Source organism: Myiozetetes cayanensis, unplaced genomic scaffold (genome assembly GCF_022539395.1).
Source record: "Myiozetetes cayanensis isolate MyiCay16 unplaced genomic scaffold, myiCay2020 scf21, whole genome shotgun sequence".
Lineage (NCBI taxonomy): Eukaryota > Metazoa > Chordata > Aves > Passeriformes > Tyrannidae > Myiozetetes > Myiozetetes cayanensis.
The window spans coordinates 9246985-9263184 of record NW_026087423.1 but is presented as its reverse complement, the minus strand read 5'-3'; the positions used below and the strand labels follow the sequence as shown (position 1 = coordinate 9263184).

General features: G+C 43.8%; 1 protein-coding gene across 1 annotated transcript; it reads right to left on the bottom strand.

Annotated features, from left to right (window-relative positions):
* Positions 1–319: 319 nt before the first annotated feature.
* Positions 320–16009, bottom strand: ATP6V0A2 (ATPase H+ transporting V0 subunit a2). The gene is made up of 20 exons (XM_050318220.1): positions 15844–16009; positions 14158–14236; positions 12947–13044; positions 12054–12191; positions 11462–11562; positions 10624–10750; positions 9778–9860; positions 9410–9503; positions 8889–9101; positions 8205–8355; positions 7382–7521; positions 6490–6647; positions 5517–5607; positions 5102–5220; positions 4434–4650; positions 4184–4303; positions 3593–3712; positions 2820–2937; positions 2250–2421; positions 320–1335 (listed from the first exon to the last, which is right to left on the bottom strand). The coding sequence occupies exons 1-20, from the start codon at positions 15958–15960 to the stop codon at positions 1236–1238; spliced, it is 2556 nt and encodes an 851-aa protein (XP_050174177.1). The 5' UTR covers positions 15961–16009; the 3' UTR covers positions 320–1235.
* Positions 16010–16200: the final 191 nt, after the last annotated feature.

The window sequence follows — 16200 nt, the reverse complement described above, 5'->3', positions numbered from 1 at the left end:
AGCCGCCCCCGTCACGGCAGCTCCTGCTCCTCGGGGCTGCTCGTTCCCCTCAGCGCCCGCCGTCCCTCACGGCCGCTCCTTCCCCCTCAGTACCGGCCTCTCCTTCCCCTCACGGCCGCTCCTTCCCCCTCAGTACCGGCCTCTCCTTCCCCCTCACGGCAGCTCCTTCCCCCTCAGTACCGGCCTCTCCTTCCCCCTCAGTACCGGCCTCTCCTTCCCCCTCAGTACCGGCCTCTCCTTCCCCTCACGGCCGCTCCTTCCCCCCCAGTAGCGCCTGGGACAGGGCAAAGGCTATGGACAAACACGGCCCCCCCTCGGCTCAGCGCAAACGAGGCTTTATTGGGAACTCGTAGGAAACAAGTGCAAAGATGACCGCAGTATCCCCATTTTCACACTGATACAAAAATAGTATAAAACGACCTCTTTCCACCTTATGCGGTAGGAGTTAGGTTTTACAACAGCAGGTAGTGGTGTCTGTGTGTCCTCACGGGCAAACAGAAACAAGGATTGAGGCCAGTTCTTGATTCCCTGTGCAAAAGTTATTCCTCACTATAGGGAAAAGGAGTAATCCTTCTAATCCCACCTTCCTCCACAACATTAAATATAAATATCAGTGTGGCTTCCAAAAGCTTAAAGTAGTAACTGTGGGCAGAAGTCAGAATGAATAGTTAACATTTCCAGTGCAATTTTAAATATGGCCAAAAAAGAGCACGTTGCATTGCTGTGTATAAATTTACACTTCATAATAATACTGGAATACATACTGAAAACGTACCTTGCTTCTGTTTCATTGTTGAATTTGCATCGTTGAATTGTTCCCAAAGTGCACAAGATGCAGCTTGGTTAAGTATGTGATTAGTAACAAATGCTTTTCTTTCAGATAACTTAAAACCAACCATTCAAGAAAATAAACAGCCTCAAAAAAAAAAAAAAAAAAAAGGCAGCCTACTCAGTTTTAGGACAAGCAGTAACAACCTTTTTTTTTTTTTAAGAATAAAATTAATTTACATTAGTTTATCAAGAAAAATGTACATTTTATATCCATATACTTTACAAGATGCTCTAGATCTGCGATGTCTTTCTACGGGAGGTATATTTTACAGTATTATTTGGCTGCATTATAAGGCAATCAGTGAAAACCACTTTCTTCCAGAAGAAACCATTCATAGGCAAGATCCAATCACACAGTTATTTGCAGACAATTCCAAACATCTCCGCTGACAGCAGCCAAACTATCATACATCATCTTTATTAAAATGTAAAGAAATGTGCTTAAAAGAGAAAGGCGTAAACTTGTATCCTGCACCGGAGTAGAATTTGTTCTGAAATTCCACCCTGAAACGAGACAAAAAACCAGGATCTGTAACACGAATCCAAAAGAATCAGCTGTCCAGGGACAGTGCTGTGCAACACAAAAGAGACTGAACAAACCCAACCCTAATCCTCTCCCTTCTCTGGGCAGCTATTTCATCTCCCCATTGCAATTCCAGGCTAATTCCACGTTTCTCAGGAGACCCAAACCCACTGGATTGTGCTGTAATGGCTCATTTCTCACTTCGGGCTCGCTAATTTGGTTTTGAGTGGGTTGCAGTTAATTGCTTTGCAAACATACATTATCATGAGGACAATGCTGTCATGCAACAGCTCTGCCTCATGTTTATACACTCTGTGCCTTTCCTTGAACTGCAAATTTCCTCAGGTTTCAAACTAAACGTGCTCTGAATCCACTCCAATGTGAAGAGCTCGTGATATTAAGACTGAGAAAGGATTAAAATACTTAAGGGTTGGCAGCCCCACTCACTAATAAAAATGTTCTGTTAAACCACATAAATTAACCATACAGTGTGATAATCAGGCTGAAATGAAAAATACTTATCCATGTTACTAATATTCTATATTATGAAAAGCTACATTACTATAAATTAAAGGTACTCATAATTTGCACCAATATCAACTCTGAACATGGTTGAGGTTAATAATGCACCATAAGTCAGTGTATTAGAATTTACTGAAAATATTCCAGAGGAACAATCACATCCAACTAACAAGCCATTTATTTAATATGATTAGATAAATCTATTTAATATGATTAAATCTATTTAATACAATAATCTATTTAATATGATTAAATAAATCTATTACAGTAACATGAGTTGCATTTTACACTTTTTTAATAAGGTACCTAATATTTTGGCATAAAAATTCCTCTTAAACAAGGCAGTATATGCTAAAGGAGAAAATGTGCTTACCAGTGAAGTCGTATGGCATGGAGGAAAGCAGAAAGGCCCTCCATGATCAACAGGATAAAAACTGTCAGCACGGCAAAGAAGGCCAGGACAGGGAGCAGCAGCACCACCCCGTACGTGGTGTCCACACGGAGCCCCACCCTCATCACCATCTGCCACAGAACTTCAGATAACTCTGGGAAAATCCAAAATGTTCCCATCGTTAATGTTGACACTGAGCAGTCACCCAGAGAGCCACCCTGACCTGTTCCAGTTTACCCAGTGTCACAGCACCCCTGAGCACGGAACCCCATGAGCTCCCCCACCCCACTCAGCTGCCCCCAAACCCTTCACATGTTCAAAGGGTTCCAAATCAATGATGTCAAAATCACAATATTTTTACGAGAAGTCACAACTTTAGTTTGGGGGCTTCTATAGGAGATGATTAAATAGGGAATTTTTCTTTTTTAAGTTAAGATAATTTTATATTAGTATGACTCAAACAGGGCAGCCTCCCTCTCTAACCAGCATTAAAAATAAAGACAAATGTGGGGGAAAAAAACCCAAAATATCATAAAAAACACCCCCACTTACGTGCATGAGCAAGACTTAATGCCCAGAGTCTCAGGTAGGAGGCTGTGTTAGAAATACACCCCAGACAGTACTCAATGGTATGAATCGCCTGATTCATAAAAACATCTGCAAAATTCAGCTACAAGAGAAAAACACATTCGTTATCAGTTTAAACAACACAGCACAGCATGAGTGGACAAAAAGCAATTTTTTTTTCCCTTTCAACTCACAAGAAATCAGTGGAATCTGCCAAGATCTTTAAAAATCTGCCCAAACTAAAACAGCAGCAGGAGGTGGGGACTAGGAATGCTGCCCATGCCTCCCAACCCCAGCAGCAATAATCCTCATCACAAGATGTAATTTGCAGACATAAAAAGACTTTTGTCCAGATGAAACCCCAAGATTAACTAACAGGAAGCTGGGCAGTCATCACCTTCCCTTAAGTTTAAGAATCCATCAAACCACAGATAAACCAGGATTTTTACCCCACTATTCAGTTTTAGAAAAATTGAAAAATTGTATCTTAAAAGCAGAGGCTTATTTGCCAATAAAGCCTTTTCTCTGCTCCAGATGGGCTGTGCTTTACTGCAGCAGTCTGAAAAGACCAAGAAATAAAGCTAAAATAGCAATAAATAAATACAAGCAAACTGGATTCAGGATTCGATGTCTCTGTAAAGGCTCAGCTGATTTTCATCCAAACTCCCAGGCATGCAGAGTACAGGTTATCTTACTGATTTCCCACTCCTACTTTGCTTTTAAGGACATACAAACTAGAGATGAAGTGAGAGCATCACCTCCTCTGCCTCCCCCTCTCTGGGCCCGCTGTCTGCGTGGCTGTTGCCTTCCTCCACATCAGGGCACGACAGCAGAGAAAGCTCCTCTTCACTCTCTTTTCGGATTGGCCTGTAGCCACTCTGCAAAATGGAAATGTGTTGTGTCTTTAAGCAGGCTGCCAGGACATTGGCAACATTTACCTCAAAAAGATTTAGAGGAACAAAGGACTAGTACGGTGTTTGGGTCAAAAGCTTTCCGAGTAGAGCAGAAACTGCAGTGATAGGACAAGGAGTAAGGGTTCAAACTCAAAGAGGGGAAGTGCAGGTTTAGGGATACAGAAGAAATTCTGGGCTGGGAGGGTGGGGAGGCCCTGGCACAGCTTGCCCAGAGAAGCTGCCCCTGGATCCCTGGAAGTGTCCAAGGCCAGGGTGGATGGGGCTTGGATCAACCTGGGCTAGTGGAAGGTGTCCCTGCCCATGGCAGGGTCTTTAAGCTCCCTTCCAACCCAAACCATTCTCTGAAATATCCAGTGAGGACACAACTCTGAGCAATAAACCACCATCAGAACTCATCTGCATGGACCAAACACGCAGGAGCCTTCCAGGACTTACCCTGCACATCCTGATGCCTCGACCTCCGCTGTGCAACCAGTATAAATACAGTGGCTTCCCAAGAAGCATAACAGGAACACAAAGAAAAGCAACACTAAGTAAAAACCTCTGCAGAGGAGCCTGTTTGAGGAGGGAAAAAAATTAGATTAGATCACAAAATGTGAAGTAGGAAAAGCCATCCCGTTTTCCTTTAAAGCGTTACCTGCACAGGGAACACGGGAGGTGAGAAGTGTGTAATGACATCACTCACCTGGCCAGGGTAGAGGCCCTTGGTTTCCCCACCACCCCCAGGGAACAGGAACATGTTGATAAATTCAATCAGAATGCTGGGAGCAGACGTGGAGTCCTCGGCAGAGTAAGCCAACCATTTAAAGAAGATCATAAACACAAGGTAGCCAAAGATGCACATCATGAATAACAGCTCGGGAATAAACACCAAGTAAATATTATAGGTCTTCTTGAAATGCCTAAAAGATAAAAAAGGTGGGGAGGGAGAATTAAAAGTGTTAAAAAGGAATATCAACATGGCCCAAATATAATTTCAATAAGCAAAGCACCACCCAGCACTTTTAAACAGCAGGACTGACATTACAATCCAGTATTGATTTCTTCTTCTTCAGTGAAATTTTAATCAGGTATTTCAGTGGAAATTAGGCCCACAAGAGGCATGTATCTTCAGTTACCAATTAGTGAAATAAAGTCGTGTATTAATTAATGCATTCAGATTTTTTTGCCATAACACTGATCCATCATCTCATTCACATGAGGGAAGACCTCTCTGTTACTGTCTTTTTTTAAGAATAATTTTCACCATTACTATTATCCTGTTTTCAAAAACTAATTCCAGTTTCTCTTACCAGATTAACTTTTATAATTGAAGATCTGACAAAAATGTTAACATCAACTTCTTGTACTTACAAGTGGTTGAACAGCCCCAATACAACTCCAAAAGTCATGTGAGCCACTCCAAAAATCACCGACATTTTCATTTTGAAGGAGTTTAGAAAAGTGAGGCGGTTGCTTGCCAAGTTCCAGATCTGAAGAAGAAACCACAAAACCAGCATTAAAGAACAGCACAGCAGAAAGAATAAACCAGCATCCTTTCTTTACTGGAGACCAGAATTTTATCTCAAATGGGATCACAACTGAAATGTGAGTCTTGTGAAAATAGTTGAACTTTTGACTTGTCAAAAGGAAAGGCTTCCTTGAATGGAAAATGCAAACAGAAATGTGTTTTTTCACAGTAAGATTTATCTTCCTGATACACACACCAAAATCTAATGTCCAAATGACTGATCCCCACGAGTGGATAATTAAACAGAATAAAACTAACCGGATCAATTCCGAAGGGATAAGCTCCATTGTACACACCAGAAACATTCGGATCCAGTGCTAAAAATTTATTGGATTTCAGATCTTCAAGGCTGCAGAGAAAAAAAAAAAAACACACACACACACTCAGATGTGACACTGTTCAATCACAGGGACAATACACACTTCCAGTTCTGCAGGACACTGCTCCCACTGTCCCACTCCCAAAGAATCAAAGGAGTCCTAAGCACAAAAGTCCCGGCCAATACAAACAATAGCAAAAAACCCAACTGGCATCTCCCAGTCTGGGCTCAGTTTGCACTGCCTGCCTTTGAAAGGAAAGTTTATGGATTTTATTCCTCATTCCCCCAGAACCGAAAGTTTCATTTTAAAAATTCACAATTTGCTTTTAGTGAGTTTTTTTTAAAACTGCCTAACAAGCACTGAAGGAATAATTGCTACCTTTTGCAAGGGAAATTTCCACTGTACCTTCATATATGTTCTCATTAACACAGCACACAGAACCTGCTCTCTTTTTAACCAAAGTCACAGGTCTTGATTACCTTAAAGCACTTCCTGTTTCTGAGGCAACACAAGATGCAATTTGTGAACTCCTAAAATACCACAGGGCCACGAAAACTCAAATCAATGAGCTCATCCCACTGAGAAAAAGGAGGTTTGGCAATTCACATAACCTTTTTTCTACTATCAGGAAAAGCTGTGTAGTGAGTGTCAGGTAATTAATTTACTTCATTAACTGTTAATTTCTTTACAGTAAATGCTGCTCAGCTATTCATTCCAGAAGCACGAGCTAGGACAAATTCCTTCAGAATTAGCCCTGTGTTTTCTATTCCTCTCAAAATCTGATGTATAGAGAGAGAGAGACACCCCTGGAAAATGAATTGGGACAAACCCTAAGAAGAGAGTTAAAAAAGGGTTAAACTGCTGCAGGAAGTCCAGCTCTGCTTTAATGGTGTAGCGAACAGGCCACTCACCGCCAAACCTTCTGCTCAAACATTGCTGAAACGTTCCAGCCAGACCCAAATATGTTGATGGACTTGGAGAAGCAGTCATTGTAAATCAATCCAGTGTATATGGAAAACAGACCCATCAACAAGATCACGTATCGGCCTTCAAACAACATTTTCATGATCTGTAAAGATTGGGAAAAAAGAAAAAACAGAGCATGTCATCTGCTCTGAGAGCAGTGGTTATGTAGACATTTTTGGACACAAAGATTTGTAAAATCTGAACAGTTTTCTGAACAGTCACTAAGGAACACGAGCTCTCACAACACACACTGAGACTTTTCTCATTGGCATCATTACACAGATAGTCCTTTACAGCCATTTCCTTCCTGAGACTACTTCACAAGAAGTTATACATTTGCAGCCACTCTTAATTAAATATAATTCTAATGAGAGATGCAGGTGTTCCTGCATTCCAACCCCTTATTATTAAAAAATGAGCTAAAAGAAAGTTTAGCAGATTTCAAACTGCAGCTCTTTTTAGAAACAATTAAAGATGGAATTTGAAAAATCGTTTTCTCCTCAGGTTGCCAGCACGACCACATTCTGTAAATACTCACACCACTGGCAGAAGGAAAGACAAGCCCAAAAATATCAATTGATTTCTGTCAATTCTTCACTACAACTCGATTGCTTCTGCTCTTTCAAAAAGAGTGACTAGTTTAAGATATCACATTAATCTCAAGATACCACATTAATCTCAAGGGACTTTAAACACTAAAAATCCTGAAACAAAGGAAAAAAACCAGTCTAATCCATGTGCAATAAGTAACACTTTTCAGAAGCTATTCAAGTGAACACAGTGACTATTTGAGTGATCTGGCTGGATGGGAAGGAAACAACTTGTAATTCCTTTTACCTCATCTTGGGATCTTTTCAACCTGGGATGGTTCTCATACAGGATGGTCAGCAGTGCAAACAGGAACATGAGCAGCCCGTGCCCGAAGTCTCCAAACATCACAGCGAAGAAGAAGGGGAAGGTGATGATGGTGTAGAGAGCTGCAAGAACACAGCACAGCTCAGCCCCAGCACAGCTCACGGTGTTCTCTCCTCACTGTGCCCAAGCAATTCCAGCACTTCAATCTCTCAACGTTTTCAGCTTGAAGTTTGAAAGGCATTTCACCCCCAACTGAGAGACCTTTTCCCCAACACTGTAAATTTAGATCAGTTTAAAGCTTGTTTATTGTGTGTCCCTTAACAGTGACAATTCTGAGGGTAACAATGTGAGCCCAGGAAATAAAGCACAACCAAACAGTTCTTCCTCTGTGGGTGTTCCAGGTCTGTGTTACAATGTCCATTCCCCTGTACAGTGTGACAGTCAGCAGAGCTGCAAGAATGTTAAACTGAGCTGTCCAACAAGCTGAATTTTTCAAGTGATGAGCTCCACGCTTCAGTGAGATCAATAACCATCACCAGAGTTTTCTTTTCTTTCCCCTAAACATCTTATCTTGCCCAAAGTAAAATACATAAAGAGATATTCTACAGCTAAAATAACTCAGCAAAATCAAATCCCATCTTCCTGCTTGGAGCATCATTTGTACTTCTGATGGGCTGCTGAAATTTTAGAACAGTTATTAACAAGCTTTCACCACTTTGCCTTCACTGGTGTCCAATTCAGCAAGGTATTAAAGGCAAACAGCAATGACAGCACAGCCCCCAGCTCAGCTTTCAGAAGGACCAACCTGGATTAACTTCCCCATAGCTTCCAACTCCGTAAGCATCGACGATGTTCTGGAACCCTGAGGTGAATTTATTGGTACGGATCAAAGTGGGAGGAGGTTGTGTTGTCCTGATGGTCTCCATGCATGAGGGAATTGTAGCTCCACTCTTCCTCTAATTATAGATAAAAGATAAATTTATGCAAGTTTTCTGTTAATCCAAGCAAACTGAAAACCTGTGCTCTATAAATAGTTTCACTGAGCCTGAATTACCACTGAACTGAGCCTAAAGTTTAATGTTTGTGCCTTCTCTAGAAACACTGATTATGTGCAGTGTCTAATCCTTTCTTCTATGAAATATCAGATGAGGCTCAGCAGTCAGTACTATAAAACAATGATTTGTTATTAGAAATTCTCTCTTATAAAACAAAAACCAACACAAGGGAACTGCACCTTTTATGAGACTGCAATGAGCCCTGTGAGCCCAGCTGGGCTCAGGGACAACACTGAAGTTATTCAACAAAAAAAACCCACCACACACAACACTCAATAAAGGCTCTGCTTACAAAAAAAAAATGTTTTATATAAATTGATAGAGACCCAGATCTGCCTGTGCCTATTTTCAGCCTATTTTTAATAATTCTTTCCTTATCTGTAGAGTCAGTTCAAGACCAAAGTGACACATCAGGGAGCACTCAGCTGACTTACTGAGCCTTCCTCCAGCGCCTGGCGCAGACTCTGCAGATCAGCCACTGGACACCAAACCTCGGCAATCAAACACTTCTTTGTGACATCAAAACTGCACAGGTTGAGTACATGGTAAATGGCTTTCATCTTCTTCACCTGGATAACCCAGGTGTAGATGGATTCCGACGCTTTACACAAGACCTGGTGTAAGTATTCCTCGGTTTTATTCAGCACCTTTGTCCAAACAAAAAACAGAAAAGAGTTCACTGAAAATGTGACAGTGGCTGTGTTGACCACAACAAGAGCACACTGAAGTGTCCAGTGTTTTCAGGAGGGCAAGCAAATCTCTGCTGAAAACAGCAGGCAATGCCAAGTGCCCTGAGGTTTAACAGACACGCAACACGAGGCCAGGGCCGTGATTTACTGTCACACTGAGCTCCAGAGCTGAATGTCATTTAGAAATGTCTATTAATGCTGTGATTTATCAAATGATTTCCTGTGGTGCCACAACTGCAGCAGAAGGGAACCTGCTCTTTACTCACAGTCGTAAGATCCTGAATGCGAACGTTGAGTCCTTCCACAACCGCCCGGCGCTCCTCGGTGTTGTTTGGGTAGGGATACACGTGGCAGTGATAGCTACAGAACACAGAGGTTGGTGTTAATTAACCAGCTGAGCCCAAACAAATCACCCTCCCACCTGCCACAGTCAAATCTGCAACACAACATTTCATAATCACAGAACAGATTCGACTGACAGAGTCGGTGCTTTGCCTGTACAAATTCAACTTCCAAAACCTCGTCTAAATATCACCACTTACAACAAAGGGGTGCAGGGGGAAAAACCAGCTGCAAAATAACCCAGGTGTAAAGAAATCATATTTTTATATGACTTATTAGTTTTACTTCTTACCAGTCACAAATCTTCTTTACTTTCTGGCCAAGCTGTTCACCCCAGTAGGACACTAAGAAAGCAACCCACCTTGTGGTTTCACCCTAATGGAACCAGAAAAAGGGAAGTTAATGAAGTTTGCATTAACCAGCAACTCCACTGTGATATAATTAGAGCAAAATAAGAAAGCTGAATAATGAGGAAAATCTGTGTTAGTAGCACTGATCTTCCATCCTTTTCAGTGAAGATGAAACAATAAAATTCAAGTGTGTCAATACCTCTCAAGTTTTTAGGGGGTGTTTTTTGTATGTTGGAGAAAAACAGAAAAAAGTTTTCAGTGAAAATAAAAGAGAGATTTTTATTTTACCATCTCAGAATTCTGAGTAACAAAGGTAACAAATTAGAATCAAAGAAAAAAGGGACAGATTGGGCTGCCAGACTTGATTTATAAAAGATGAATTTTATAAGTTCAGAGAAAAAACCTTCCTGTACTTGAATCTTTACCTACTGAATGAAGAAGGGAAATGGCTATTAAAATGCAATGCACTGTACAGGCCTGGTTAATAAATATCCAAGCAGCCATTTATGCCACGTATTTTGATCAAGGTGGCCAATCATGAAGTCACCACCATCCCCCAGCAAAGTTCTGCACTCCCCAAGCTGAGCCGTGGTAAATTCATGGCCACTCCTACAGTCACGTTGGCATCGACACCTCCAATTTACAGGTTCTGATTCTTTAAAATAGTTTTTCCTCCAAAGGCACTGGGAAATCATTTCTCTTCACTGCAGGCAGAGCTGAGCAGCAATTCTTCCAAATCATAGAAAAAGTGCAAACAAAACAAACTGGTGATTCCAATGTTTACTCACTGTATCTGGATCTTCCAGAGCCTCATCCAGCTCTGCATAGGTAAGGAAGGGATAACCTTTACACACTCTCCACAGGGTTTTTTCAAATGCTTCAATTTTTGCTCTGTGAACTAACCCAGATATGAATCTGTGGAAAAAAAGAAAATTGAAATGTAAGATAAAATTCACAAGAAATGAGAAACTCAGGGTACATCATCCCTCAGGATCACCCACTCACAATAATTTAATGTCTGGACAAGGAACCCCACCCTGAGCAGGAAGGGCCTGGTACAGAAAATACCAGCTGGTATATAAAATTTCTATTTGGAAAACAAACAGACTGCAGGCCTGAGCACACAACTGGAATTGTATCTAACTGGTTATTTCTGTGATAGTGAGGTCCTTCATTTTTCCTGCCAGTGCACCCTCTCACAACGAAGCCACAGACAGCGATATCCACCCAGCGCTTCAAAGGCAACGCAGTTCATGTTCCATTTACAACTGGCACTGCCAGGTGATTAAAACACTGTGTGTTCATCACAGGAAAAGAGTTCAAACAGTACCAGGAAGTATTGATTGGGAGATTTTCCTTCACACACATCCTTGGTTGGATGGAAGCTTTGAGACAGGATTTTTTGGTCCTACTGATCCCTTCCAATAACCTGGTTTTGTTACAAAGGTACACTGGGCTCAGGCTCCTGCTTCATCTAGAAGGTCTGGCACACCTGAGGTCACCACAGTCACACTACAATCCATCTTTTAAGAGCACACCCCATTTTTGCCAGCAGCCCCTCGAGCACTTTTGGAGCAGCACGTGCTGACAGGATGTGCTCACACCCGTGGCCTGCCCCGTACCTACCCCAGCCTGGCACTCAGCCTGTGCATGCAGTTGTAATCCACCAATGGCTCATTTTCCACAGATGGAAATTCTTCGTAATTTGCATGTAAATGAGATTCATACTGGCAAATAAAAAAGGAAAGATCAGCCATGGCTTTCAGGGAAAAAAAAAAACCACTTTAATTCCATTATTATCCTAAAGAAGAAAAGCTAATTAAGGAAATTATTTAATTATAAATATAAAAGCCCTTTCCTGTTCAGTGCAGGCAACTTTGTGATCTCAAGTGCCCCGCTCTTACCAACTGAAGGCAGTGCTGCAACATCACACCGTAAATTTCTCAGCACAATTTACGCATCAAAATAACACAATCACACCTTCACTTTCAACTGGCACCAGCAGTAACACCCAGCAAAGAGAGAAATCCTCAACCTCCCCTGAGCTCGGGGTTGCATCTTGCCCTGTGCACGAGCCCAGCCTGGCACAAACCATCACCAACAACGTCCAGGGCTGCAAAGCCCAACACTGAGTCATGCACTGAACCAGAACCACTGACAAGGTGAGCCCAAACCACCCCCCAAAGCACAGCCATCAGCAAACACCCCCCAGCAGCACCTCAGATGTTCTCCTGACGATGCTCTGCGTGACCTTCAACATGTACTTGTACTCTGTCAGCTCCAGCAGGTTCTTCCGCAGTTTTTCTTTGTTTTTGGTGACTTCCCTCAGTTCTGTCTCCAGCTTCTGCAGCTGCTCCTAAGACACAGAGGGGGGAAAAAAGAGACACAGAATCAGTGACACAATTTTGGAAAACAGAGCAGAATTCATTTTCAGCACATGTTATTTGCTACAATTATGGGAGTTTTGTGATTTCTTAATTAACTAAAACTCCACAGGTTTTATCCCTCAGTCTGCCAGAGAGTGCTTTGTGTTGAGTACACTTGATCTTCCACTAGCATCTAATAAGTCTGTTCTGCCCTTATTAGTAAAAGAATCAGAACTGCAGATAGCACAAAGTGGAAGACACCCATTTATTCCTTTAATAGAATTACAGCAAAACAGAATGTTATTCAAAATTATCTCTGTGTTTTCCAAGCTTCTTTTCTAACAAAACACAAGAAACCAGCACTGGCACCTGCAGAGCCTTGGGCACATAAAACTCCCCCCCACCTGGAAATTTTGGATGCACAAAGAGTCACAGGGAGTGCCAAAGCAATAAATTTAGTCTGGAACAGCTAAACATGCCAATCCCTCCAATCCAGGGGGTGACTGCACACCCCAGGACTTGGCTTTGACCCTTCCCAGGGATTTTGTGTTAATACCAAAGCCTCCCTGGCAGGCTTTGAAGTGACTCTGGCAGGAAGGAAAACAATCAGACAGAAAGGAAAGCCAATGTTTCTGTCTCCACTGCCACACCCCTACATTGAAGTGCTAATAAAACAGCAAGTAATTAAGCCTGCAATTAAATTCCAAAAGCCTCCACTTGGGCAACAATTTAGTGGAAAAGTTACCTGGATTTCTAAAATGTGCTTCAGCAGAGGGGCAGGAGGAGCAACATCTCCTTCGGGAAGTGAAATCCCCGCCTTTTTAATTTCTTGTACTAAATAGCCTGGAGTGAGGAACAAAACAGAATCAGAAAGGAAACTGCACTGCCTGACACCTCCTACAAGGCTGCAGAGCTGACCTTCAGCTGTTCTTGCTGGTGCTGATCATCTGCAGCACCAGGCCCTGGCTATTTCATTCATTCATTTTAGCAACCACACATTAATCTGCAAAAAAAGAGGGACTTAACAGAGCATAAGGGAGAAAACACACCCAACATTCCCACCTTGGAAGTTTGCACAAGTGAGTGAACTTCAGAAGCCTGTGATGGAAATTTCCCAACCAACAAGTACCTTGTAAGAAGCTTTAACATTTCCCAGAACCTCTTCCTTGCTGCACAACATCAGTTTTTATCACATAATCATTTTCTGCCAGAAATGGCCATTCTGCTCATTGACCCATGTTTGGAATAAAAAGTGCTCCAAGAAGGAGGCTTAAGGAACTTTGACACACATGCAACTCCCACTGGGCAGGGAGATGATTGCCAAAATAGCTGCTGGCACGGCGTGGCATGACCAGCACGTGCCTCTGGTGAGAGATCCCAACAAAAGGAATCCTTCAATGGCAACTTTTCCTCAGGATACACCAAGGAAATCTGCATCTGCAATGCTCTGCAAACCCTCTGTTCATTAACTGCCATGAGAACAGATTACTGATAACTTCATTACTGATAAAGGTATTTCTGAGGGTGCTTGGAAGATCAAAAACATGAAAAAACAGGGAATATCTTACAGTCAAGGTAATAGCCAGAGTAAAGCTCTCATTTTCCTAACAGAGTTTTAAGCCATCAGTACTGAAACAGTCTCAATTATTTATCAGCAAAACATTAGCAAATGTGCTTCGCCTCTGAGCTTAAAAAAGCCCTGACCTATATTTAGTGTAAGTGAATTTCACAGCTCACAAAACCAAAGAAAGTCATCTCCAGCTCTAAAAATCCACATAAAGAACTCAACAGATGAGTGTATGGATGGGTATTTTTCAATACATATGAAAATTCAGTGAGTCTGCAGCAGTCAGCCCACATAACCTGTAGATGAAACCTTCACTGGAGCTCCACTGCAGAAATGAAAACTTTATTAAAGTCATGGCTGAGAAAGATCAGACAGGAAAATAAGCTCACCGAGTATTCTTTCCATCTCTTCACATTTCTTCACTTCATTCACGTATTTTCTCTGAAATACACTGACATTGGGGTTAAGCTGAAGGAGAAGGACAAAATTCTTAATCAGAGACTGAACACAGCGACATCCCTAAAAATCCACAGCTGTTCTGTGACTTCCTAGAGACACTCTGCACGTGTTCTGGGTGCTCTCTCTTTCTAAAGTGCTTTTCAGCAGAGAAGGTACAAAAACCTAAAAAGATCAGGAAGTCTTCAAATGGCAGACTTGGTTTTATTAAAGCAGAATCATCCATGCTATTTCCTGGTTGTACTCAAATAAAAAAAAAAATCAATGAGATCTCCTGGAGAAACCATTCCAAATCTTAGTTCTACAGTTTTAAAATATTGCTTAATGACTTCAAATTAGCAAACCTTCCTACAAACATATTTGTTGTGGTGGATTTCCACCACATCAATGTTAAATGTTAAGTTTTAAAAGAATCTTTTTATGTACATCCCCCTACCATGAGTGCAATGTCTCTGCCTACTTATTCAGCTTTTAAATCAGAACCAATGATGTTTTATTTCTACAATAAATGGTGTGTCAAGTGACTGGAATGGCATCAAAATGTTAAACATACACTCACATAATCATCCTTACAGATCTGCCTCCTCCTCCCTGCCATATTTACTAACCAGCTGTTAATCTGAGTTCTCCCAGCTTTCCCTGCAAAGATTCTGCAACCTGCATTTCTGATGCATATTTAGAAGAAATTCCAAAGTCTCAGTCAGCAAGCAAACATCATATAATTATGATGAGGCGATGCAGCAAGAAGGTTAATTATTGCCCAGCCCAGCAGTCAGGCAGGCAGTTCCCTGCAAGGTGAATTGCTGCTCCAGGAACAGACGTGTTTGACAAAGCAGGAGCCTGCGATGCTGAAGAAACAAACCCACAGAGCAGCTGTTCCAGTGGGGTGGACACGTCACCGAGCTGTGCACACACGCTCACACCAAAGGCACTGGGGCTCCACGTGGCCCAGGGGGTCCCCAACAGGGTCCCACTGCAAGTAACTCCCGAGTTGAAGCTAATTCGGTGATTAGGTGGGATGCAGCCACCCCAAAGCAGGGAGTGTCAGGGAGGTCCGGGCTCCAAACTGCCTTCCCATCACCCATCCCACCTGCCTGGAGCCGTTCCTGTGTCACCTGCTCCAGGGACCCTGCCTCGGAGCCGTTCCTGTGTCACCCGCTCCAGGGACCCTGCCTCGGAGCCGTTCCTGTGTCACCCGCTCCAGGGGACCCTGCCTGGAGCCGTTCCTGTGTCACCTGCTCCAGGGACCCTGCCTGGAGCCGTTCCTGTGTCACCTGCTCCAGGGACCCTGCCTGGAGCCGTTCCTGTGTCACCTGCTCCAGGGACCCTGCCTGGAGCCGTTCCTGTGTCACCCGCTCCAGGGGACCCTGCCTGGAGCCGTTCCTGTGTCACCTGCTCCAGGGGACCCTGCCTCGGAGCTCCAGAGCTCCCTTCCCACCCCAAGGACTCTGGGATCCAGGGGAACAGACCCAGCGGAAGGCGACCCGGGACCAGCCATCCACCTGCGTGTCCGTGGCGGGGAAAGCCGAGAAGGGCAGCGGTCCCGGAGCCCGCACCTTCCCGGCGGCTTCCCCGGGGCCCGGCTCTGCTCCCCCCAGCCCGGGCCCCCCGGTACTCACGTCTCGGAACTCGGCCAGGCCGCGCTCTCCCACCTCGCTGAGGCACTCGTAGGCCGAGCCGCTGCGCAGGTCGAGCTGCACCAGGCACATGGGCTCCCCGCGGAACAGCGCGCCCATGGCGGCCGGCGCGGCGGGGCCCGGGGGGCTCAGCGGGGCTCGGCGGGGCCGGCGGCCGCACAGCAGCGGCGCCCGGGGGCGGCCATGGCGGGGCGGAGCGGCCCGGCCCGGCCCCGGCAGCGGCTTCCGGGGCGGGGAACGGGCGGAGAACGCGGGCTGAGCTCGGGCACCGGCACCGGCCCCGGCCGGGGAGCCGCTCAGCGGGAGGGGCTGCTGTGGGAGAGGATGGACGGGAGGAGC